Genomic DNA, 27660 nt, shown 5'->3' on the forward strand with positions numbered 1-27660 from the left:
TTTCATTCCTTTTTTATGGTCGAGTAGCATTTCCTTGTATGGCTCTGTGACATTTTATGAATTTATCAATTGATGGACATTTGGGTTGTTTCCACTTTTCTGGCCATTTTGAATAATGCAGCTATGATTATTCATGTACGAGTTCTTGTGAAAACATACATGTCAATTCTCTCGGGTATATACCTAAGAGCAGAATTTTTGGGTCATATGGTAACTCAATGTGTTGAGGAATGGCTCAGTTTTCCAAAAAGGCTGCATCATTTTACATTCCCACCAGCACAATATAACCATTCCAGTTTCTCTCCATCCTCATCAACACTGTTGTTTTGATTAGAACCATCCCAGTAGGTATGAAGTGGTATTTCATCGTGGTTTCAATTTGCATTTCTCTGATGGCTAATGATATTGAACATCTTCTCATGTGCTTTTTTAGCCATTTGTAGGTCTTCTTTGAAGAAATGTATATGTAGATTCTTTGCTCATTTTTGATGGATTGTTTGTCTTTTTATTGTTGAGTTTTAATATTCTTTATGTATCCTCTCTACTAGTCAAATATTGATTTGAGAATATTTTGTCTCATGTCCTGGGTTGTCTTTTCACTGTCTTTATGGTATCATCTGAAGCACAAAATTTTTTCATTTTAATGAAAGCTAATTTATCTGTTTTGATTTTTGTCACTTTGCCTAACCCAAGCTCATGAAAATTTAATCCTATATTTTTTCTAAGAGATTCATAGTGCTAGCACTTACATTTAGGTCATTGGTCCATATTAAGTTAATTTTTATTTATGGTGTGAGGTTGGGGTCCACCTTGATTATTTTGCATGTGTGTATCCAGTTGTCCCAGCACCGTTTGTTAAAAAGACAATACTTTCCCCCATTGAATTGTCATGGCACCCGCATTGAAAATCAGTTGGTTGTAAGGCACCTGGGTGGCTCAGTCAGTTAAGCATCTGACTCTTGATTTAGGCTCAGGTCATGATCTCATGAGATTGAGCCCCACGTCATGTTCTATACTGGGCATGGAACTTAAGATTCTCTCTCTCCCTCTACTGCTCATGCTCACTCTCTCTCTCTCTTAAAAAAAAAAAAAAAAAAAAAAAAAAAAAAAAAAAAAAGGACAAATCAGTTGGCTAGACCTATGGTTTATTTCTGCTCTCTCAATTCTATTTCATTGATCTATATGTATCTAACCTTATGAGACAGCACTTCTTGATCAGAGCTTCCAGGTAAGTCAGTGAGTTCATCAGCCAGCAAGTTCAGGGCCTTATGAGATAGGGTATGGACACAATGAGATGATGGAGTGAAGCTTTTACCACAGCACCTGTCTGGTTCATAGTCAAGAGAAAGGTAACCGTGGCTGCCCTTCCTTACTATTGTTACCCTCTCCCACGCAGCAGAAAGGGTGTGTGCAAGAACAGGGGAAGATGTGTGAGCCGAGGTCCTTTCGTGGAACATGAGTTGTGCATGTGGCTGGAATATGGGCGTGTGGTGAGTGGGCACGTGTGACAGGAGACTGGGTTTTGTCCTGAAGGCTGCACGAAACACTGAGGAGTGTGAGGTAAAGGGGTGATATGTTAAAGAATTCCGTAGAAGAGAACCTATGCCCTCATGAAGCCATTTTTATATTTAGAGCTTGAGCTCAATGACTTGTTTCAGAGCTTTGTTTGAATTTGGCAGCAAAAAAAAGTGTCCATCCCCAGGGAATGGGGCTGACCACCGATGATTTGTTGGCAGATCCTGTTTTCTGGCCAGTGCTAAGGCCAGTTGGGGTGTGAGGTCTTGGACATCACTCGTTTCTTGGGCCTCCAACAGGAAATCCTGGTTCCTTTTTGTTTCGGGGAAGTTTGCTGACAAATGCATTCATGGCTCCTTTTCTGCCGCTGCCACAGGAAATTCCACACCACAAGTGTTGCTGCTTCTGTCCCTAATGGGAGCCCGTCATCACTGTGACTCAGAATGGCATTTACCAAGCCCTGGTAACTATTTTTAGTTTTTATGAATATTTTAAATGCACACTGGATCGCGAGGAACGACTGCTTCTACCAAAACTTCAAACCTACCTAGCCTTTGAAATGAAAAACGACTTTTTTTGGTGGAGAGAAGGTCACTTATCTTACTATCCTGTAGAGAGCAACTCATGATCATCAAACCTTTCATAGACATTGGGATACAGAGGTTAATCAGAGAAAAGGTTTGCTCCTTACTCCTTTAAGTAATAATAATAATAGCTAATACTTACACAGTGCATTGTAAATTGCTTTCCATATAATATTAACTCATTTGCTCCTCACGAAAGCTCTATGAGGTAGGAACTGTTATCATATTTCATAGGAGATAAGACTGAAGCACAAAGAGGTAAACGGCTTTCCAGAAGGGTGGTAGCTTGTCTCAAAAGAAGCCTCATCCTCCCACCACCCCCACCACCGTGAACTGTACCTCCACATATTCATGCCCTCATGTAGTTTCCTCCCCTTGAATCTAGGATGGCCTTTGGACTCACTCTTTGAGGAGAATTCAGCAAGAGTGATGCTTCATGACCCCACATCTAACTCAGAAGTCCTGAAAGTTCCAGCTGGATCTATGTGCAGCCAACTGACATCTAAAAAGTCTAACCACCCCAAAACCACCATACTGTGAGGGAAGTCCAGACTAGTCACATGGAGAGGCCAGGAGGCTCAGGCCGCCTCTAGCCTAGCTGAGGTGTGAGGGAAGAAGCCATCAAGGACAACTAGCTCAGGTGAGCCTTCAGATGGTTCCAGCCCCAACTACCATCTGACTATCACCTCATGACACTCCTCAATCTAGAACCACCCAGCTGAGCCCAGTCAGCCCTCAGACCTGAGAAAGTAATAAGTTGTTGTTTAAGCCACTAAGTTTTTTTTAAGTTAGTTTATTTTGAGAGACATAGAGACAGCACAAGTGAGAGAGAGAATCCCAACCAGGCTCTGCACTGCCAGCACAGAGCCAGATGCGGGGCCTAAACTCATGAAACTGTGAGATCACTACCTGAGCTGAAACCAAGAGTCAGATGCTTAACTGACTGAGCCACCCAGGCAACCCCTACACCACTTAGTTTTAAGGTGACTAATAATCAAAACAGCTAGTAAGTGGCTGAGTGGGATTCAAACCAGACAGCCTCGTTCCAGAGTGTGTGCTTTTAACCACAGGAGACAAAGACACAAACCAGGAGAACATCTCTCTCAATCTCTCTCTGTCTCTCTCTCACACAAACACACAAACACACACACAAGAAGGCAGCACTGGGGAAGGATACCAGATGGGGCATGTTTTTGTCATTGATGCACTCCCCCTACAAACGCCAAACCTCCTAGGTTTTTTACCTTCAGCGATTTTTGATGGTAGTCTTTGGGAGACCCCGTACACACTGCCCTGCATTCTCATTCAAAGGATAGTAGAAAGGGAAAGAGGTTTCCTTATATTGAATGTCTGCCGCACACCAAACTCTGCTGGGTTCCTCCTGGTCCATTTCTCCTTTTTCTTTTTTTTTTTTTAATATTTGTTTATTTTTGAAGGAGAGAGAGACAGAGCATGATCAGGGGAGGTGGCAGAGAGAGAGGGAGACACAGAATCCAAACCGGGCTCCAGGCTCCAAGCTGTCTGCACAGAACCCGACGCAAGGCTCCAGCTCACGAGTCATGAGATCATGACCTGAGCTGAAGTCGGATGCTCAACCGACTGAGCCACCCCATCTCCTGGTCCATTTCTTAAGCACATACTATGTGTCAGGTATCAGGCACTTTTAATAGAACAAGATAGACCCTGTCACACCTTCCTGCAGTCTACACCAGGGAGGGCGATGGATGAGCAGAAATACAAAACAAATGCAAGCTCAAACAAAGACTTGAAGAAAGTAATTGCTGAGTGCCACAGCAGGGGTGATCCTACTTTAGATGGGGAGTCAGGGGAGGTGTCTCTGAGGAGGTAGCATTCAGGCTAAGACCTAAAGAGTAAAAGGACTAGCCTGGCAGGGAGTTGGAGGAAGGGCATTGTAGGCAAAGGCCAAGGGTAGGGAAGACCTGACAGGTCCAGGGAAGGCTAGAGGCTCGTTAAGTAGCCAGGAAGTGGTGGGCATTGAGGTCAGGGGGGTGCCCACTGGGGTGAGCTGTTGGCCTGAGGGAAGCACATGAATTTTATTCTGAAAGAAATCAGAAGCCATTGAGGGATGAACTTTTTTAACCTTTTCTTGATTACCTAGAATTATTGCTCTGAGCGTCCAGGAGTTCTTGTACTGAGCAGTAACAGAACCAGCCCTGGGTCTGCCACTCCGCTCCTTTGGATTTGTTTGGTTGCTTGGTTTTCTCTTCCCTGGTTGTCATGGTCATTTCTTCTTCTGTGGGACCCATCCTAAGGGAGCCATCTCTCCATCCCCCTTCTGCCCTGGAGCTGATGAGTCCGAATGATGCAATGAAGCCCTCCTGCTGGGATACTCAGGCTCCAGGGAACTTGTTAACAGGCTACTTCTGGCCTCAGCACAAACAACATGGGGGAGTGTGCAGTGGAGCTTGGAAAGCAGCCTGTCCAGGAGTTCTGCTGCAGACAGATCCCCACTTTAGGAATCCGGGGTGGTGCTGAGTCTGCCCTTTCCTGTGTGCTCTGCCGCCCCCAAGCCAAGTGAAAGAAGAAATGATTACAAAGTTGGGAAACCTACCAAAATGGACTTGAGTTGTGCCCCACATTTGTGTTTCAGTGTGAACGCTGCCCTCTCGGAGGCCAGGATGGAGGATAGGGTAGGGGTGGGGTCCTTGGATGGGGTGGGGGCAGCTCAGCACTCAGCTGGGCTCTGTAACTAACCAACATCCTCCCAGGCGAGGGCTTTGAAAGGAAGCGGAAGTAACTGCCCGCCCCACCGTGGTCCCTGGGCGACCCGGTGACTGCTGTTGCATTAGCCTCTTGGGCACCTGACAGGGAGTCCTGGCCTGACACTGCTGTCCTCTGCCTGTGCCTTCACTCCATGTAGGAGCACCCCCAACATCTCTAGACTTCTTTGAAAGTTAGGAGTTTTAGGAACCTCTAAAGAAAAATAAAGAAGAGATTTCTCATTTACATTTTCAGATGTTCAAAAGTTACTGCTATAATAAGGACATTCTTTTTTTTATTTTTATTTTTTAATGTTTATTTACTTTCGAGAGACAGAGCATGAGCAGGGTAGGGGCAGAGAGAGACAGAGACACAGAATCCAAAGCAGGCTCCAGGCTCTGAGCTGTTAGCACAGAGCCTGATGGGGACTTGAACTCATGAACCACAAGACCATGACCTGAGCTGAAGTTGGATGGTTAACTGACTGAGCCACCCAGGTGCCCAGTGAGGACATTCTTGTTATGTAACCTCCATCCTGATTGTTATGTGTGGGAAAAGCCCTCTCCCCACATTCACTGTGCACCAAAGGAGACCCCCAGACTGGAGGGTGGGAGTGATAGATTGAAAATGAAGGAATAGGGACACCTGGGTGGCTCAGTCAGTTAAGCATCTGACTTTGGCTCAAGTCATGATCTCATGGTTTGTGAGTTCGAGCCCTGCATCGGGGGTGCTCAGAGCCTGGAGCCTGCCTCGGATTCTGTGTCTCCCTCTCTCTCTGCCTCTCCTCTGCTCACACACTGTCAGTCTCTCTCCCTCTCTCTCTCAAAAATAAATATTTTTGAAAAAAATTTTTAAATGAAAAAGAAAATGCAGGATTATAGGTGAAGGTGGAGCTGCATAGTGAGGAGCAACACTGGCCTGTGACGTTTTTCCACTTCCCTTGGCACTTCCACTTACCAGCTGGGTGACCTGGGCAAGTTATTCCACCTCTGTGAGCCTCAGTCTTCTCCTCTGTAAAATGGGAAGAAACATACTTTCTTCACAGAGTTAGATCTTGTGAGGGTCTGAATAACTGGTGTAAATACCTAAGTGTTCCACAGACTTTAGTAATGAAGCGTGCATTGTGCGAGAGGCCCCAGAGTGTGGCCGGAAGTCAGGTCTCACGCACTGGCACTAGGCGGCTAGGCCTGTTGAGCCAGTGGATGTAGACGCATGCTGAAAATAGGGGCATTTTTGTTTTCCAGGGGAGCAGAGAGGGAGGTGGTGAAATGCAGGCAAGCTCTCTGTGGGCCCTGGCGGAGGCTGACCTGAGTTCAAATCCTGGCACCCCCACTTGACTGTGGGATCCTCAGTTCATGCTTTTATAAAGGGACCAAATTCTCCCTCCCAGGGCTGTTTGAGGATAAAGTGACATAACAACTATTAACCATTCGGCAGTGGTTTAGCTTTGTTCGCTTCATGGAATTAATTAGGCGGTCCCAGAATAGATGGATGGAGTGTGCAAGTTAGCTCGGCCACATGCTCCGACATTTTCCCAGGGAGAGCTGATAGTGGCAGGTACTGGGACTCAGTCCGGCAAGGACCTTGCTTTTCCAGGAAACCAAAAACGGAGAGGGAACGATAAAGGAAATATGTGAACTTGACAATAGGCCTGTGGAAAGAATGCCAGGGGAAGGCAGCCCAGGAAGGGAGCTGGGAAAACCTGCTGAAGACAGTGACCTGGACGAGGTGTCCTTTTGTGGCCAAGGGCCCCGGCTCTTGTCATTTTTCCAATTCTTTTCTCCATAATCTTCTTTCTGGTATCTGGGGATATTTCTCACATGCTCCATGACATAGTTTCCTCTAGAAACCTCCACTTCGCCAGGATTATTTTAGCCTCTTTCACAAAACCACCTCCTGCTTGAATCCAAATCACAAAGTAAAGTACAAATCAGACCATCATTCAGCATTTCACCTTTCTGTAGTCTTCTTCAGTATAGCGCCATGTTGCACAAGTGTGTGTACATATTTGAGATGAAAAATTCAAGTTTCAGGAAGTTAGATGGTGAAGAGTGTCCCAGCCACACCCCCAGTTCCTCTTGCAGAGCAAACTCTGCCAGCAGTGTCTCAGGGTTCCTCCCAGAGCAGGAGAGTCCTGCACGCTGTTCTGCACCAAGAATTTTCCACTTAGCAGTAAATCTTGGAGTGCTCTGTGTCAGGACCTTAGAGCTGCTTCTTTTGTCCATCGTGTAGATGTGCCCAAATTAACAGCTGGTATCCTCTTGATGGATGGCATCCAGACCATTTCTGATCATTGGCAGTTTGTTACAAACAGTGCTGTAGAATATAGTTTTGCACACAGTGCAAATATATAGTTTGCACAGTAGGGTGCAAATGGAACTATATGATACAAAACAAACAAAAAAAACCCAGACTCTTAAGTACAGAGAACAAACTGGTTGCCAGAGGGAAGGTGGGTGGGATATGGGTGAACTTGATAAAGGGAATTAAGAGGTACACACTTCCAGTTCTAAAAACTGGGCGCCTGGGTGGCTCAGTCCTTTGAGCATCTGACTTCGGCTCAGGTCACGATCTCATGGTTCTTGAGTCTAAGTCCCACATCGGGCTCTCTGCTGTCAACGAAGAGCCCACTTCAGATCCTCTGTCCCTCTCTCTCTCCCCTCCTCTGCACATACACGCATGTTCTCTCTCTCTCAAAAATAAATAAACCTTTAAAAATAAAATAAGTCACAGAGGTTAAAAGTACTGTATGGAATTGTCAAATCACTATGTTGTATACCTGAAACTAACATAATGTCAATTATACTTCAATGTCATGTCAATTATACTTAAATTGAAAAAAAAATAAATGCACTTCTAGTAGTGAAATTGCTGAGTCAAAAGGAACTGTGGTCTTTTTACTGTGTTAGCTGGTGACAAAATGCCTCGTCTAGAAGATGTACCTCTTCACATTCCCACCAACGATACAAAAGTGCCTGTTTACACCACACACCCTCCCCAACTCAGGGCATTACTGATTCCCCTCCCCTTATCTTCCCTTTATCTTTGCCTTATCTAATAGGTAAATGGTATCTCATTATAATTCTAATTTTCATTCTTACTATCAGTGTGGTTGAGCACCTTTGCATATTTACAAATATTTTCAAGGTATTTCCTTTCTGGAGGCATTTGACCATTTTGAAATAGTGTTGGGTAACTACGTGTACTTTTATTTAATAAAATAATTGAGCCACTTTTTAAGTAAAGAACCCAGTGTGGATTAATATGGTCCCCACTGACTTGATCTGTCTTTCTATCTGTGACATAAACCCAGAAATAACTATCTCTGGGTAGTTTGGCTTTAGGAGCAGGTTAGCTGATAAGTTAGTTGCTGGCACTGGCCTTCATGACTGGCTGTTGTCCAAATGCTCACAGAACACTCACGTAACACTGGAATTGTTTAAAAGGAGGAAAAGGGCAGGGCAGGGTATCGAGGGTCAGAAGTGGCTTGCAACTGTTTGTTGACCCCACCAGTTGTCATATTCTTGGTTTAACATTTCTCTTTAGAAAATGGTAGCTTGGAGAAATATTGTCTTTTTGCCCTTCTGAACCACGAAATGACAAGATGTATTGTCAAGGTAGAAGCTGTGTTTGTAAATATTTAGCCTCATCACACGTGGGTGGAGACTGTGTCTTACTGGCATTTTGCCTCCATTGGAAAATGAGGAATGGGCAGTCTCCATGGGTGTGACACTTGATTCCTGGATTCTCTTACTTGTATTATTAGAAGGTTGGATCTGATGATCTCTTAAGCATTCTTGAATGCCTCCAATTCTGTGACTTTTCCTCTGGTAATTTCTTCCAGCCCAGAGTTGTTTGCAGTTGGGTGCCAAATTAACAAGTGACAAGTTTTTAATTAATGATTATTTTGATAATTAATGGTAATTTTATCATTAGATGTAGTCACTGAGTATTCCTATAGCCACCTGAGTGGTTTTACATTCTTATGCCGGTAATGTAACTAGCTGATACCTAGTATAGTTAACTTAAGATCTGGAAAGAATTCTTACTGATCAACTAACCCATCTGATATATGTAGAAACTGAGGCCCAGCAAAGTGAAATGGCTGAACCAGGCTCCAGAACTTGTAGGATTTTTTTGGTCAATTTTCAGCAAATTCTCTCTGCAGCAAAGAGCCTAAAATGCCTCATAATGTTGCTGTCTTTTTCCAGGGCTCAGTCCTCTTTAAATGGACCTGCTTCTTAACCTAACTTTTAGCCTGATAAGGAAAACAAGATATGAAACCCAATTTTCCCTTTGACTTGGTCACATGACCAGATGCCACAGCGTTCATCAGGCCCAATACTCAAATGGAACCTTTCTCCATTCCCCACCTGTCTGCCCTATGGTGTGATTCTTGATGTAAGGAGCTTCGGGGTCACAAGGCCCCCATCTGTCCCATCGTTATCTTTACAACATCCCCAGAGGAAAAAGAGACAGGCTATGAGGTTAGCTTGTTTATTTTAGGAGGAAACAGATCCTGATAAGTTAGTTCACAGAGTTTTGGACTAAATTCCAAAGGAAGAAGGAGTTGGGGGAGGAAATAGAAAATAAACAACACCAAGCCCATCCAAGGACAGATTTGGTCCTTGGTTTTATTTAAACTGTGGAATGTTCAGTGGCCAAACCCCCCCAGGCCAGGCACAGGGAAACAGGGAGCTATGTAACCACACGGATCTTCTTGTAGCCAGTTATAGTCTCTCAGAGGTAGCCACTACCAGCTGAACACTTGGAGGTGAACACTCATTGAACTTCCACAGTGTGTGCAGATATGGAGGCCACGGAGTTTGTCTGTTTCTCTTCTCTGGCTGTCTTGTTGGTTCTCCAGGACAGGGTTTAGTATCAGCCCCTCCCCACCCCCAGCGGGAGCCTGGACCCCCACTCACTGCCGACCCCTTCCCTGCCTCTATTTACCCCCAAACCACTTGCACATCTGATCAGCTTTGTGGGGAGAGCTGGCTAGGGGTGAAAGGAAATGGAGAGACCAGCAAGAGCAAAGTGTCTGTGACTCCTCTCCTTACCAGCTTGTTTCCATGGCTCAGGCAAGTACAGCTGATGGAGGACTGCCTCTTCCCCCGGAGGTTATGTGTAGTTGCAAAGGTACTACTTCACCCACAGGCCTTCTTGAGATGGTGATAGGCTGGAAAAGGCTAGAAATCCAGACCCTAGCTGGAAACGCCATTATAGAAGAAAAGGAAAACCTTCCTTAGTAATATTGTTATCCGAGTCACATATGGACGAACAATTTTTACAGTATGCTTATTCTTATTACAAAAATAATATATATTTATTGTAGAACACTTATAAAACTACTTTTAAAAATATCACAAAGGGGCGCCTGGGTGGCTCAGTCGGTTGAGCGGCCGACTTCGGCTCAGGTCATGATCTCACAGTCCGTGAGTTCGAGCCCCATGTCGGGCTCTGTGCTGACGGCTCAGAGCCTGGAGCCTGTTTCGGATTCTGTGTCTCCCTCTCTCTGACCCTCCCCTGTTCATGCTCTGTCTCTCCCTGTCTCAAAAATAAATAAAACGTTAAAAAAAATAATAATAAATAAATAAATAAATAATAAAAATATCACAAAGCGGGAGCCTCAGTGTTTCAGTCAGTGAAGCATCTGACTTCAGCTCAGATCACCATCCTGCAGTTCATGAGTTTGAGCCCCACGTTGGGCTCATGGATAAAAGCACAGGCTGTGGGATGCAAGTGCCTGGGTTTGAAACATGGCTCTTAGGAAATAGCTGTGTGACTTTGGGTAAGTTATTTAACCTCTCTGATTCTCTGTATCCTCACCTGTAAAAGGGGGACAATAATAGCACCTGTTTCATGGGGTTATTGTGAGGATTATGGAGAGTGTGCTAAAAGAAAGCTCTCGGGGCAGTGCAGGAATATTGAGAGAGTTCAGTCATATTGACTGCCATCATTAATTTTTTGCTATCATTCTGTACCTACCCCCAATCACATTTTCAGAAACAGCCTTTTCCAGTTGCAGAGTAAACTCAGCCTGGAAATGATACAAGGACTCCTTGCACATGTTTAACTGAAGTGGCTGCTATTGTTAACAGTGACTATTTTTGAAAATATATATTTAATACCTGAGCAATCCCAGATATCTGATGTTTATTTTGAGATGATTTGTACTTCCTACAATTAGTAACAGCTCTTTTTTTAGAAACTCACAGAACTATTTAAGCAACTAAACCCTCTAATGTGCTAAAAATCAATTATACTTCTCATTCAAGTTAATTCACTTTGTTAATCAGATTTATTTTACTGTTTCAGATTTTATGTATGTATGTATGTATGTATGTATGTATGTGTATATATGTATAATGTTAAAATGCAATCCACCCTCTTAAATTTTGAGTGTTCAGTACAGCATTGTTAACTCTGGGCACATCTTATACAGCAGATCTCTTGAACTTACTCCTCTTACTTAACTGAAACTTTGTGCCCCTTGATTAAGAACGTCCCATCCCCCTCCCCCGCACTGTGTCCCTGGCAACCACCATTCCACTCTATGATGATATGAGTTTGGTTATTTAAAAAAATTTTTTTTCAGTGTTTATTTATTTTTGAGAGAGAGAGAGAGACAGAGCATGAGCAGGGGAAGGGCAGAGTGAGAGGGAGACACAGAATCCAAAGCAGGCTCCAGGCTCTGAGCTGTCAGCCCAGAGACCAACACAGGGCTCAAACTCACAAACTGTGGAATCATGACCTGAACCAAAGTTGGACGCTTAACCGACTGAGCCACCCAGGTGCCCCAAGTTTGGTTATTTTAAATGTTTTTATTATTATTATTTATTTTTGAAAGAGAGAGAGAGAGAGAGCCGTGGAAGAGCAGGGAGCGAGGGAGGGAAACACAGAATCTGAAGCAGGCTTTAGGCTCTGAGCTGTGAGCACAGAGCTCAATGCAGGGTTCGAACTCAGAAACTATGAGGTTGTGACCTGAGCCGAGGTTGGACACTTACCCAGTTGAGCCACCCAGGCCCCCCAAGTTTGGTTATTTTAGATTCCTGATGTAAACAAAATCATGCAGTATCTGTCCTTCTGTGAGTGACTTATCTCGCTTACTGTAATGTCTTCCAGCTCCATCCATGTTGCAGAATCTCCCTTTTTAAAGCCGCATAATATTCTGTTGTATGTATAAACCACATTTTTGTTATCTGTTCGTCTGCCAAAGGACATTAAGGTTGTTTCCATATCTTGGCTATTACGAATAGTACCACAATAAACATGGGAATGCTAATATCTCTTTGAGATCTTGATTTAAATTCTTTTGAATTTAATTCTTCTGAATCCCCAGAAGTGGGATTGCTAGATCATATGGTAGTTCTGTTTTTCATTTTTTGAGGAATAAACCAAATTTCTTGAATACCTACTACATTCAATAGTAGGTACTGAGTACTGGGTATACAGTGGTGAATGGAATGAGAGAGTCTCTGCCCTCATAGAGTTTCTGTGTTATAATCACCAAATAAATATATCATTGGAAAGTATAAGGGTTATGAAAGAAAAATCATTGGTGCTATAAGAATACGTCGCAGGGAACCTGATTTAGATAGTACAAAGTATCCTGTGGTGGGCTTTTGGGTTCCAAGCATGATTAAGACTTGGCCCCTGCTCTCAGGATGCTTATAATTGAGTGTAGTGGATGGGCTGCGGCAGAACACATATCTTCTCAGGAAGAAATGGGGAGAGAGGATCCATTCTACTCAGGTGAGAGGTGTCCCAGAGGGAAGTGACCCAGAGGGATGGGTAGCTGGAGATGGAAAAGGGGCAGGGCATTTGGAGCTAAAGAAAGTCTGGGCAAAGGTGCAAAGGCAGGGGGGTGCAGAATGCTTTTGGAGAACAGCAAAGAGCCCAGTGTGGTTTACGGGGAGAGGAGAGTGAGGTTTAGCAAGAGCCCCTGAGAAAAGGCCGGAGGGATAATGTGGTGACTAGTCATGGAGAATTTGTAAACATTTGCTCTAGAAGGAATCAGGGCACCCAAAGTTTTGGGGATTGTCTCTGAGTTCTGAGAAGGGGTGGGAATCATGTGAGGACGAGATTGGAAAGGAAGGATCCCAGGGACAAGAACTACAGTTAAGAGGCACCACTGGCACATTCACAATGGCTGTGTGGACAGTCTGTGCTGGACAATCGACTAAGTGCTGGAGGGACACAAAGATGGATATGACACCTAAGGGACTTCTGGGAGAGAGGCTAGTGTTGCACAAACAAATCAGCCCAGTAACAGCTGCAGTAGGGATATGAGGGACCTGGCATTTGGCAGGAGCTGCTAGTTCTACAAGGGGCAGGCCAGTGCCCCGCCAAAGAGGAGAGGTCTGAGCAGAGTCTTGGGCCATGTCCAACTGGGCAAGTGGCCTTGCCCACCCCAAGAATGGGGCCAGGGGCATGGGCAGGAGGAACCTGGCCTCAGTTCTGGCTGTCCTGCATTATCTTGCGTCCTTTTATTGACACACATCTTGTTTAAAGCTCGTGTAATTAGCAACTTGGCTCTGGGAAGGAACTTAAGCATTTTTTTTTTCCTGTTCTATTAAAAACAGACTGCCAAATTTGTTTTCTCAAGGCCCCCGCCCTATATTTACCTGAGCCAGGGGGCAACTGTTCTAATCTCAGGTGTCATTTCCTGGTGGGTGCCTTCAGATGGAGACCATGGTTTCCATGGGGGTTGTGATGGAAGCCCCTGATTGGATAAAAATGGCCCCTTCCTTCCTGCCCCCTCCTTTTGTTCCCAGAATGTGGAGCCAGGATGCCAAGCTGGGATCTTCCACAGGACAAATCCTCTTTCTCAGCTATATAGCTTGTGGGTCCCTTTGCAAATAGAAACTACATTTTTAACCAGTTGGATTGATGACATCTCTTGTTTTGTTCTAGACGAATAAAAGTTCCATTAGAAGGTCTTATAGAATTGATGGGGCGCCTGGGTGGCTTGGTTGGTTAAGCATCCAACTCTTGATTTTAACTCAGGTCATGATCTCACAGTTCATGAGTTTGAGTTGTACTCAAACGTTGGGTTCTGTGCTGACAGCACGGAGCCTGCTGCAGATTCTCTGTCTCCTGCTTTCTCTGCCCCTCCCCCACTTGCTCTCAAAAATAAATAAACATTAAAAAAAAAAAGTCTTATAGAATTGAAATGTCTATAATTGAATGAATAAATGTTAAAAATACATTGAGCACCATGGGACAAGTCTGTTATGATATTGATTCCTATGCCCTCCATACATACTCATTAATACACACATACATGCACTACCCCCACATGCACACACGCACACACACACACACACACACACATGCACGCACACACCTTTGAATGTATCCCAGGGTCTGCTGCATTCTACCTAGCTGGAACGGATTCTCATAAACTCAGAGCATTCTCATCCCTGACCCGTCACCGTGAGAAACTTTCTTATCACCTTGGCCAGAAGGTCGGACACTTGTGAAATTACACAATTCTCAAAGTTCCAGTGGATGAGCCAAATTTTACAATAACCTCTTTGGTGAAGACTGATTTCAACCAAAGCATAGGGCTCCTGCTTTAGTTAAATTCAACTCTATGCCCAGCAAGATGCGCTGTGCAGTCCCCTTGATGAACAGATTTCAACTTCCTTGTCCATTCAGCAGTTTGTGGAGATGTGTATCTTTAAATAAGTTTAGCAGCCTTGAATTTGTTTTCTCTTCCTTCCCTTCCTTTCTTATGTATTTATTTATGTCAGTTTGATTGAAGTATAACATAATAATGTACTCATTTTGATTGTACAGTTTGGTGAGTTTTGACCAATGCACACCTGTGTAACCACTGCCATCATCAAGGAATAGAAACTTCCTATCTCCCTGAGAAGTTCTTCTTTGTCCGTGCCGCTTTGCAGTCAGTCCCAGCCGCCCTCAGCCAGAGGCAACCACTGATGTGCTCCCAGTCACTGCAGCTTGGCTCTGCCTGTTCTAGAACTTCCTATCAGTGTGTATTCTTTAGCGTCTGGCTTCTCTCACTCAGCATGGTGTTTCTGAGATTCACCCGAGTGGCTGTGTGTCAGTAGCTCATTCCTTTTATTGCTGGGCGGTATTCCACTGTACAGTTTATCCGTTCACCTGCTGAGGGACATTTGGATTGTTTCCAGTTTGGGGCTATTATGGATAAAGCCAGCAGCCTTTGTTCTACAGACATATGTCCCTCAGCAACCATTCCAAGCACATCCTGGGCACTTGATCATTATTAGTTCATCCACTTTTGACTTTCCATTTAAAATGTATTGTTAAATTTCAAAATGTTTATTGCACTTCTAAGTTCCAGAGAAAGAGGTGTCCCAAAAGGTTGTTTAAAGCCAGTTTTGGGATTTTGCAACAGTTTTCCACAGAAATCAGTCCTTCAGGAAGCATTTGCTGAGGGCTGGTCTTGGTGAGCACTTTCTTGGTACTGTAGAGAGCAGGGTACAAGGGCCCCTACCCTTGGGTGATCACAGCCCAGCGGGGGAAACACCTGTGACCTCAGATGGTACAGTTCTCTGGAGAGCTACAAGACCCTCTCAGGAGCCCAGGAGCTGGGGGTGGCTTTTCAGAGGCAAAGGTTGGTCTGAGTCAGAGCTGTGGTATTTCCACTCAGAAGTGGGTGCCAGGTGGAATGGGCTATCTGTAAAAAATAACAGTGCGTGTCTGGACCAAAAACAGTCAACTCCAAAAGTAAAGACCCTATGTAGGCCAAACAAAATAGAGCCGAGGGCTTTGTTCAGTCTCAAGGCCACTGGTTTTCAACTTTGTTTTAAGTGGTAGCTCTTTCCCAGACCCCCTTAGCATTGTGTGGCTGAATTCTAGTGATAATAGCAACCTGACCACCCTCTGTAACAGAATCTTCGTGAAAATTCATTACTCTCCCCCCACTGGGTCCAGTGTATGCTCTGGTTATCCCGGCCAGTCTGGCTATGCACAGGACTTTTATAAGCCAGGGAGTGTCTGTGATTAGAATCATAGCTTTATTTTAGGGGCAACTCAGGGCCTTTAAGACCAACTGGTAGAACTCCATCTGTTTCACAAACAAGAAAAGAAAGGCCTCTGGATCTTTGAGGGTCCAGCAGCTCTACAAAATGTGGGCAGTTCTGTGCTCAGTTGTGTCTTTCATTAGCTGTCTTCTGAACACTGATTCTTTCACTTGGCTCAAGCATCATTGCCCTGTCACCTTTCCCCTAATTAATTGCGTTTTCTCCATGGCTGAAGACTATGCTTTGTCCCAACCAGGCATCCTTCAACATTTATTATGCTCCCACCATGCACCTGTTACAAAGGTCTTTTAAATAACCAGTAGAGGGGCGCCTGGGTGGCTCAGTTGGTTAAGCGTCCGACTTCAGCTCAGGTCATGATCTCACAGTTCATGAGTTCGAGCCCCGCATCAGGCTCGGTGCTGACAGCTCAGAACCTGGAGCCTGTTTCGGATTCTGTGTCTCCCTGTCTCTCTCTCTGACCCTCCCCCATTCATGCTCTGTCTCTCTCTGTCTCAAAAGTAAATAAACGTTAAAAAAAAAATTTTTTAAAAAAACCAGTAGATAACTTGAAAGCTTTTGGAGAGCTTTCTAGATGTCAGAATGATTCTAAATGTCTCTAGTATGTTAACTTCAAAGCCCCATGAGGTATGTGGATGCCATTATTAGCCCCATTTTTACAGATGAGGAAATGAAGCACAGAGAGGTTTAGTAACTTGCCCAAGCTCACAAAACTAGGAAGTGATGGAGCCAGGATTAGACTCCAGGCAGCCGAGTCCAAAGCCTGTACTTTTTTCTTTTTTTCCAGCTTCGTTGAGGCATAATTGACAAACAAAAACTGTATTTATTTAAGATGTACAATATGATGGTTTAATGTACATATATAGTGAAACGATTACTACAACTAAGCTAATTAACACATCCATCACCTAGTTACCACCTTGTTTCTAATTGTGTTTAATCTGCATTAACTTTACATAGTATAGAAATATGTATTTGCAAAAACAGTAATCTTGGTGAATGTAGTCATAGTGCCTACCCTAGACTTATGTGAAGATTAAGTAAATGAATATATGTATACTGATGAGAACAGTGCCTTAGTAAGCATATTATTAGCACTACCCATTATTATTATTATTGTCTATAACTTTCCAACTGTGATCACTCTTATACTTACGGTTAAAGCAGAAATATGCATGGCCCTCTTTACAAATTGATCATAGAGTTTCCTATCATTAATGATGTATTGACTTGTCTATCTTAAATAACTTGTAATGTACTCTCACAAGTTCAGTAAACAAAACCACTAGGTTATTTTTTTAAGTTTCTGAGTAATGATTTGGTAATACAAAATCATGAGTATAAGCACATAATATTCTCTTAGAAATTATAGAATGAGGAAATCCCTATATATACTATATATACTATCATCAGTAAATTTCACTGCAGTTGTTTGTTTCTTTCCGTATTCTTTGCTGGTGCCTAGATCTTTCCCCCACTGGAAGATAAGAACAGGTTAGGAAGGGGAGCCTCAAAAATCTTTTATCCTAAGTGAACGACAGTAAAGGAAAAAAATCTGACCACTGCCTTCCATTTGTTTCCTATGAACTGCTTTTGACTCAGGATTTATTGTTGTTGTTACTGTTTTTAATTGGAAGCACTTTGTCAGGAGCTTTCTTAGGACACCTGAAACTAATATAAGATGATGTTATATGTCAATTATATCTCAATTTTTTTAAGTTTTGAAAAAGAGTAAGCCCATACTCTTAACCATGTCTTGTGTGACCATGAGGAAGACATGGCCCCTGCAGCTAAAGAATTTATGATGCTATGAGAGAGACCCATACATCCATCTGATTATAAAGTGTAAGCAAGAGGTTCAGGGAGCTCAAATGAGGAAGCAATTGAGTTCACCTAAAGCAAGGGTTGGGGTTGGGGGGAGGGCACAGAAACAATAATAAAAGTTTATATTTACTGAGAGTTTACAAAAGTCCCAACATTATACTGAGCATATTAAGAGCATTTTCTCATATAATTACTCAACAGCTCAATTTTACAGATGAGAGAATTGGAGCTTAAGGAAGTTAAGTAACATGGAACTGAATCAAGGTTTGGCCAGGTATATTTGAAGGATGATAAGGATTTAGGCTAGATTTCTAGATCCTAAGCCAGAGGGGAAGGGCTCACCAGGACTAAGGTCCAGTGTGAGCAAAGACAGGATAACTTTCATAAATCTAAAACTCCATCTCAGAAGCGCCTGGGTGGCTCAGTAGGTTGAGCGTCTGACTTCAGCTCAGGTCGTGATCTCACAGCTTGTGAGTTTGAGCCCCACGTCGGGCTCTGTGCTGACGGCTCAGAGCCTGGAGCCTCTTCAGATTCTGTGTCTTTCTCTCTGCTCCTCCCCCGCTCACACTCTGTCTCTCAAAAATAAATAAAAACAGTAAAAAAAATTTTTTTTAATTTAAAAAACCATCTTCAAATAAGCAGATTTAAATTCCATGTTTCCTCAATTCTGTGATGCACCATCTAACCATCTATTGGTACCTTTTTAGAATAAAAAGAAACTACTTTAAATGCGTTTTGCTGACCAACAATGATGTAGACATAGCTGTACCATCCCATGCCTTGGTACTCAGTCCTGAAACCACCAAACATGGCAATTATCTGGAGGATTTGCACAATGTACATCACCAAGTCCAGCCTCAGGGATTCTGATTCTGTGCTTTTAGGGAGGGGTCTACAAGTCTAAACTTTGGCAAGCACCTTATATGAATCTAATACAAGAGCACATCTTGAGAATCAATGATCTATAGATCCTTCTGAGTCACCTTTCCTTCAGCGGGCAGATTAAATGACATCATTAATTTTAAGTCATTTCTTTAAAATCAGCTGGAATGGGGCTCTTGCGTGGCTCAGTCAGTTAAGCATCTGACTTAGGCTCAGGTCATGATCTCACTGTGGATTCGATCCCTGCGTCGGGCTCAGGGCGGACAGCTCAGAGCCTGGAGTCTGCTTCAGATTTTGTGTCTCCCTCTCTCTCTGCCCCTCCCCCACTCACACTCTGTCTCTCTGTCTCTCAAAAATAAATAAGTGTAAAAATAAATAATAGAAAACTTTTAAAAAGTAAAATAAAATCAGCTGGAACTTTTTGGTAGATAGGTACTTGGTGCCTATCTTAAATCACAAAGAATAATTGAGCAAGACCTATTCAGCCTTAAAAAGGAGAGAAATTCTGACAAATTCTACAACATGGATAGACCTTGAGGACATTGTGGTAAATGAAATAAGCCAGTCACAAAAAGACAAATGTACGATTCCAGGTATATGAGGTACCTAGAGTAGTCAAATTCATAAAGACAAGATAGAATGGTGGCTGCCAGGGCTGGGGGGAGGGAGGAAAGGGAAGTTAATGTTTAATGGGTACTTAGTTTCATTTGGGGAAGATGAAGACTTCTGGAGACGGGGATTGCACAGCAATGTGACTGTGCTTAATGCCAATAAATTGTACACTTAAAAATTGTTAAAATGGTAAAATAATAATAACAACAAGTGTGTATGGAAGAAAAATGAGCTGACCAACCTCTCCCAGCTGTGGTAATTCTTTGCTTAGTGACACTTAGTGTCTGAGACACTTAGTGATTTCTTCACCTTTGATTATACTCCCTAATATGTAACAAATAATCCTTTTACACCTGCATGATGACTAATAGAATACACTTCTATCTACCTGTACCTTAAGTTTTCCTCATTACTTTAATTTTTTTAATGTTTATTTATTTTTGAGAGAGAGAGTGCAAGCAAGCTAGGGGCAGAGGGACAGGGAGACACAGAATCCGAAGCAGGCTCCAAGCTCTGAGCTGTCAGCACAGAGCCCAACGCGGGGCTTGAACCCACGAACCATGAGATCATGACCTGAGCTGAAGTCGGACACTTAACCGACTGAGCCACCCAGGCACCTCTCTCCTTGTTACTTTAAAACAAGAAAATGTGGCCATGCAGCCATTCCTCCAAAGATGAGTAATGGCTTCACTTATAGTAAACTTACATCTGGCAGCTCTATTCCCACTAACTTTTTATTTCAATGAAGTATTGGAATGATGTCTTTGACTTATTTATTTTGTGTGTGTGATTTTTGCCTTTTTTTCGAAATGAAGATTATCTTTATATTTTTTTAATATAATTTATTGCCAAATTGGCTAATATACAGTATGTAAAGTGTGCTCTTGGTTTTGGGGGTAGGTTCCCATGGTTCATCGCTTACATACAACACCCAGTGCTCATCCCAACAAGTGCCCTCCTCATTGCTCATCACCCACTTTCCCCTCTACCCCACTCGCCACATCAGCCCTCAGTTTGTTCTCAGTTTGTGTTTAAGAGTCTCTTATGGTTTGCCTCCCTCCCTCTCTGTAACTCCCCCCCCGCCCCTCCCCCATGGTCTTCTGTTCAGTTTCTCAAGATCCACATATACATGAGTGAAAACATATAATATCTGTCCTTCTCTGACTGACTTATTTCATGGAGTGATGTCTTTTAAAAAGACATTTAAAATAACTATAGGAGCCCAAATTTAAGTGGAAGTTTAAATCCGTGGTAATGTCAAGGCCAGCCACTCAATCCGGGTGGTCCTTGGAGGAAGAGATGCGTGTCTCCATGGCTGAATTCGCACATGTGCCACTGGTGACAGTGAGGGGAGCGGCAAGTCTCTCTTGGCACTGATTGTAAGAGTATTTCTGAACAGAAATACTCACATGTGGAGAAAATTATGCACCAGCCATGGTTTTTGGTAGCAAATCAAAGAAGCTAATTCTGGCTACCTGAGGCAGAAAAGGAAATTTGCAGAAAATCAGGTTGTTCACCGAGTTAATGGGTATGTTGGAGAGCTAGTCTCAAAAAGTAGCTTAGGAATCCACCACCACTGGACTGTCAACTCAGTTCCTCTGCCATGAATAAATTCTCATTTTCCCTGTGGCTTTGCATCCTTCTGTCAAGATTTAACACCCCCCTCTGGTGCAAGGAGATGACTGTCTGGTTCTAGATCACCTGCCTGTACCGCAGACTGCCAACGAGTGGGGTAAGGGACTGCCTGCCACACCTTCAGCTTCTGTGATGCGCGGGGGACCCCACCCCTCCCAATAGGAAGTGTGTTCAGCAAAACTCAACTTGCGTCCACTCCAGTGTCCACATGCAGCTCCTTCTAGTGGTCACTTCCAAAACATCTTACCTGACTACCAGGGCATAGCATCATCATTCACCTGCTGAGGGTCTCCTACCTGGGGTTTGGGGCTCTCTGGCACCCAAGTCTGTCTCAAATGACAGAACCACTTTGGGAGGCCTTATGTTCTGGCCCTGCAGGGACAGAGCTCAGAGTGAAATCTTGACTCTGAATCCTTACATACTACAGTGTGACCCTGTTCAGTAGGTCTTTGATTTTCCTCTGTTCTAACCTGACTACTGATAGTGATCAAAATAAACTCTGGCCCACATTCTGACAATTACCTTTGCCTTCCTTGTCCCCAGGGAATCAGGGAGTGCCACCATGAAAGACAGAATAGAGAAGTGAAAGGCACAAACGGGAAATATACAAACATATAATGATGATAAACACCATATATAGGGCGGTGCTTTCCTCTGGGGGATGTGCTTGGGGAGGGGTCTACGGGGGGCTTCAGCATTTCTGAAGGTTTTGTTTTCCTTATTAAAATTGTGTCTGAATCCTTTCTTTCTTCAGCTACTCCCCTTACACCTGTTCTTCAAATTTATGGAAACTTTAGTCAATCGGCCCCCTTTATTTTTGAAAATAGATCATTCCCTAGACACATTCCTATCTACCTCAGATAGACCTCCAGTCTTTTGGAGATTGGCCTGTGTTGACAAGTGAAAATCCAATTCATCCTCACTGCTGTATGAGTATTTTGTAATATAAATAAAGTAGACTTAAATTCTTTAAAGTATCTGAAGCAAACAATACCAAGTGTCAAAATTTATTAAAGTTATGGGTTGGGTATATCAGCATTCATCATATTGTTTTCGAGACTTTTATGTGTGTTTGGGAGTTCTCAAAATCTATTAAAAGGGGTGATAGCACCAAATAGGAGTCAGGAAAGTTGCCATCTGGGCTTTAACTGGGCTGCACTGAGACTGAGTCCACAGCTAATGAGACTGAGATTAAAAATAAACCTGGTTGGGACGCCTGGGTGGCTCAGTCAGTTCAGTGTCTGACTTCGGCTCAGGTCATGATCTCCCGGTTCGTGGGTTCAAGTCCCGTGTCAGGCTCTGTGCTGACAGCTCCGAGCCTGGAGACCGCTTCGGAGTTTGTGTCTCCCTCTCTCTCTGACCCTCTTTTGCTCATGCTCTGTCTCTCTCTGTCTCTCAAAAATAAATAAATGTTAAATTAAAAAAAATTTTTTTAAATAAATAAACCTGGTGGCACTAGTCTCCTCTTATTTGCTTTTCATGGGCCTCTGCCTCCCCAGGGAGATGCCCAAAACAGGCCTTGACCATGGCCTGTGAGGAGTGTTTATGTAGCTGCACGATTTGGAGTATACTGGCACATGGCCAAACCGAACTAAACAGAATCTGTTGTGGGCCTAGCCATTTTTAAAAAGAAATTGGCAAAAGACATTTCACACAATGGCTGTGAGACATGATTTTTTTTTTTTTTTTTAATATTTACAACTTAAGGTATAAATAGTCCAAATGATAAATACTGGTCAAAGTTTTGGGCAGGCCAACCTTTGGCCTCCTTAACACTCTTAAATCTTAGGATAGAAGAAGATAATTCTTCTTTTGTTGTGCTTACTAGACCCCCCATGAGACCTCAGGTGGCCCCCGGGTTTTCTTCCTTCACCATTTCTGCTTCTTTCAGAAAAGTGAGACTTTGGTAGAAGGGAGAACTTTTGACCCAGGGCCTGTGGTTTTACAGAGCCATTGATCAAATTTGCCATTCATCCCCAGGACTGTACCAGGTGAAATGAGAGACTCGTGGGGACTAAATGAAATGACAGATAAGGAAGTAAGCGATGCCCAATCAAAGTGCCCATGAGCACCTTTTCACTTCCTGTTTCTTCCCAGGGAAGGGTTCCTAGGGTCCTCAGCATTATCTCCTGAATGCATCCAGCCCCAGGGGACTCATTTGAAGTGATTTTCAGTCCATGGAGCCTCCACTGCCTCCTTGGAAAGAAGTGCTCTGTCCTTGGCAGCTGCCAGAGAACCAGTGAGTCCCCAGCTCTGCTAGTAAATGTGTCTTCTGAGCAGTCGGCCACACTGACGTGCCCTTCTCTCCACCTAGGCTATGACTTCTGCCAGGTCCTACAGTGGTTTGCAGAGCGAGTCGACAGGATCATCCTGCTGTTCGATGCTCATAAACTGGACATCTCAGACGAGTTCTCGGAGGCCATCAAGGCCTTCCGCGGCCAAGATGACAAGATCCGCGTGGTACTGAACAAGGCCGACCAAGTGGACACGCAGCAGCTGATGCGTGTCTACGGGGCCCTCATGTGGTCCCTGGGCAAGGTCATCAACACACCCGAGGTCCTTCGAGTCTACATCGGCTCTTTCTGGGCACAGCCCCTACAGAACACTGATAACCGCCGGCTCTTCGAGGCCGAGGCCCAGGACCTCTTCAGAGACATCCAGAGCCTTCCGCAGAAGGCGGCCGTGCGCAAACTCAACGACCTCATCAAGCGAGCGAGGCTGGCCAAGGTGAGCCAAGGAGACACGGTGGGCAGCAGGGGATGCTTCCCATTCTCTCCTCTCTAAGGGAAGGTGGGGGTGGGAGAGGTTCCATTCTAGGGGACCTCGGGAATGGAGCACAGAAGAGGTTAAGAAGGGAGCCTCAAGATCAGTACATCTGTTTAGGTTCTGGCTCCTACTCTGTGGTCTTAGGCAAATGAGTCAACCTTTCCAAACCTGTTTTCTCATCTGTAAAATGGAGCCAGTAAGAGCACATCATAGGGTGCTTGTGAGGATTCAGGGTGACCTGGCTTGCAGAGCACACAGGAGGGATCATGCACTTACCACCTGGAAGCTGCTATTTTCTTAGCCCAATGGGAATGTAGCCAGCTGAACCAGAGGGGTGGCATTGGTGGGACCAGTATGGTGCTGAGATGCCAGCATTAGTCACCCTGGGTCTAAGGCGCAGAACCCGATGTTACTGCCTGGAGCCAGGCAGGAAGCTAGATTCAGCCTGGCCCATGGAGTGTGCTGCTTTGGGGGTGGCACCCCATCCCCATTCTGGCTGGGAGCCTATAAGCATGCCCGCCAGGCCTCTGGGCTCTTCCGCCTCGTAGCTGAACCTTTCAGCAGCCCCAGGGGTGGGTACCCAACAGGGTAAGTGGTCATCTGGTAACCACCCTCAAGGACTGTCATTGATTCTGTCACGTCTCTGAAGAGAGAACAGCACATGACTCCTCTAAGAAAAAGTATGGAAGAAAAGATGGTTCTTTAAAAGTTGTGTGCACATTTCATAAAATCATATTCCTTTGGGACGCCTCAGTGGCTCAGTTGGTTAAGTGTATGACTTAATCTCAGCTCATGTCTTGATCTCATGGCTGTGAGTTCTAGCCCCATGTTGGGGCTTTAAAAAAAAAAAAATCCTGTTCCTCTACTGCTGGAAGTGCCCCCAGAGTTTGTCTAGTCTCAATGATCATCAGAAGCACTCTGGAGCTTTAAGCTCCAGGCCCTGCCCAGGAGCTTCTGATTCAAGTGTGTCTGTGCATGTCTGTGTGTGTATATGTGAGTGTGTGCATGCGTGTGTGTGTGTGTGTGTGTGTGTGTGTGTGTGTGTGTGTGTAAAGCTCCCCAGGTGATTCTGATAATCAGCCACATTTCGAAGCCAGAGGTCTATCCACTCCTGCAGTTTAGAAGGATGAGGTAGAATAAACGATTTCTCCAGAGTCACCTAATCCATGACTAACAACACTAGAACCAAAAGACAGCCCTCCTGCTCTCAGCCTCGCCCTGTGCCTTTGTCGTGTCCGCTGAAACCAGTCCACAGGCCTGCCTCTCCAAATCCACTCATACTCTGGTCAGGGTACTTCCAGCTTACTTCCCCTTTGTCTTCTGGTGGCGAAGAAACCATGTCCCCTCCCTTATCCTCTTGCTGCACAGAGAGTGACTTCTGGTCTGGCCATGGGGTCCAGCAGGCCAGCCTTCTAGAATCCACTACCCCTTGCCTCATTCAGTCAGTATTGCTCAGCACCCCTGGGCCGGGACTACGGAGCCTGGCTGGTAGAAGAGGAGGCCCCAAACCCCCCATTACAGAGTGGTGAGCTGTGTGCTGACTGAGGTGTGGACACCATGCTCTGAGGAGGGGGTTTGGCCAGGAAAGGCAAGAGGCCTTCGCTGAGGGTGACAGGCGGGCAGGCGATCGGCCTTCTAACGCCTCCTCATCATCGCCCAGCAGCCTCTATCTTCATGCCAGGATGCTCACCCAGCAGCATCTCTCTATAGCCAAAGAGATGCCTCCCCGGTTGCTGCAGCTCCACACGTAGGACCTCCATCTGCTCTTTTTCTCTCTGCTTGCCATCACTCCCGGTGCATGCTCACTTGGACTCCTGGATGGCCCAGCTGATCCCCAGTCACCGTGCACCTGCGAGCCACCATTCTTTATCCTTTCTTCCAGGCTGCTTCCTTTCTGGAGCTACGGCCACTTTGTTCCAGTTCTGCAAGGCAGTGGTGCTAACCAGTTTGTAAATCCACTTATTTGCAGCTTTGCTGGTTTCTCTTGTGTGCTAGTCCTGGGCCTAATGCTTAGTGGCAGGAAGTCTGTTTTTTCCCCATTTGGTAACCCCTTAGCATGTGACATTTCTCTTCTTCAGCTGATACAGCTGAACTTACCCTTCAGGATACACAATACCCAACATTATTTTATAACCAACGCAGAGATATCATGTGATAGCTTTGGAGATTTGAAGATTTTTTTTTTAACTATTTATAAATGCCCATGGACATTTCTATTTTACCAGTCACTGCTGAAGGCCTAGTGACTCAAGACGCAGCTGTATTCGGTCACATAAATAAATAAAGAGCAAAGAGCTCACTGGGCGTGCCAAGTGCCTTGGGACTTCTCTGCCCTCCTTGAGCATCAGGCCCTCTGAATGGATCAGCGTGGCCATAGAATGCTGCTCTGTACTGACACTGGGAATAATGAGAGCCTTGTGTAGATGCAGGGGGTGGGGGGCAGGGGCGGTCAACTTGCTGAGCTTACTTCTAGGAAAAAAGCTTGTCTTTTTTTTCTTCCTAAGAATAGTATCTGGCTTGTTCCTTTTCATAAAGGAAAATGTGTGAAGTATGGATGTTTCCAGGCTGAGCCTCTCAGTGCCAGTGTGCTGGGCGGTACCATCCTGCGAAGGGGGACAGGAAACAGTCTCAGGCAGATAAGAAGCAGAACTCAACACAGTGGCCTTAGCCACTAACCAACGTCATCTGCTTTACACCCTCTGCGATTTTATGGCCATTTGTAAACTTGTTGCCTAAGTGGACAAGGAGTCAGTCGCCTGAGTTTTTCTCTTCTCAGTGTTTGTATTTCAGGAAAACGCTCTTTGATTTTGGTACATTGATCTTTATTTCTCTTGATCCGGTTTTGTAAGCCAACCTTACTGAGGGTCTGCAGTATTCCAGAAGCTCTACAATTTGTATTGCATGTGTTATTTCATCTGATCCCGCCAATAACTGCACAAAGCTGGGCATTATCTTTGTTTCTCATGCAAGGGAACTGTAGCTCAGAAAGGTGAAGTAACTTGCCCAAGGCCTTACAGCCCATAAGTTGTAAAATATAAATTCAAGCCGTAGTTAGTTTGACTCCTTGGTCTGGAAACCATTTACCTGAAATGCGGAGTGGACAACATCTATAGCTTCTCATCGTGTCCTTGCTTTCTGCATTAGTCTGCCATTCTGTGTATTCTATAAAATTGTTTATCCACAGGAACCCTGCAAAGTTTAGAGGTTCATCAAGCTGACAATTTGAAAACATGCGAAGGATAAGTTTTCAGATGTCACCTAGGAGATGTCAGATCTGGGTTGGGCTGTGCCCTGTATCTATTTATAGAATACCTTAATTCAACAGAAGTCACATCCCATCCAGAAGTAAAAGAAGTGTTATCACTAATGTCCTGCTGGGTTCCACAGTGATCAAACTCAAGGTGTCCTAAAAAGGACACTTTAATAATTGAAAAATGTCACTCTTACCAAAGATCTCTTGAAATATAATGGTTTCCCTGCTTCTTCTTAATATATATATTTTTTTCACAACTCTCTATTTCAAGGAATGAGAAAACCTTAGAGTGGGTTTTTTGGTTAACCTCAAAGATCACATCTTCATGATATCAGTAGGCATCCTTTTTTGAAGACTGTTTACAATCTAAAATGCTAATCAACACTCATTTCATGATTCTTTGGGCTATTTTGGGAAAGCCCAAAAAAGTATTTAAAAAATATAATTCAGTTTTATTCAGCTATAATTAAAATAGCCAAAGTAGGGAAATTAGGCTCTTGCAAACAAATCCCAGATAATAATGCTTATGGAATAAACGAACAAAAATAAAAAGTGAGGACTCCACCCTTTATAAACATTGCCCAAGAGTAGGAAAAGTTCCCACCCCTTTACAGATCTTCACCCAACAACAAAAAAAAAAACATTTAAGGAAGGAACAGCTAAAAGTGAGAAAGAAAAGGAGAGGTCAGTGATTTTCAGGGTTCACCCTAGCTCTGTGGCACTTAGTTTTGTCTTCAAAGCATGTTCTCCAGTCACGTGTAAAACCCAGGGCCCAGCTTTCCAATCTCTCTGCACTGCCAATTCCTTCTGTAGAGAAGTTAGATGTTCTGAAATT

The 27660-nt window shown here is 44.2% G+C and overlaps 1 protein-coding gene across 1 annotated transcript in view; it reads left to right on the forward strand.

Annotated features, from left to right (window-relative positions):
- EHD4 (EH domain containing 4) overlaps positions 1-27660 on the forward strand; it is an 87274-nt gene that overhangs the window by 41005 nt on the left and 18609 nt on the right. Inside the window, exon 4 of the mRNA XM_058738127.1 lies at positions 23121-23533. Coding sequence (XP_058594110.1) covers positions 23121-23533 — 413 coding nt within the window. The remainder of the gene's footprint in view (positions 1-23120; positions 23534-27660) is intronic.

This window comes from Neofelis nebulosa, chromosome 7, assembly GCF_028018385.1.
Source record: "Neofelis nebulosa isolate mNeoNeb1 chromosome 7, mNeoNeb1.pri, whole genome shotgun sequence".
Classification (NCBI taxonomy): Eukaryota; Metazoa; Chordata; class Mammalia; order Carnivora; family Felidae; genus Neofelis; species Neofelis nebulosa.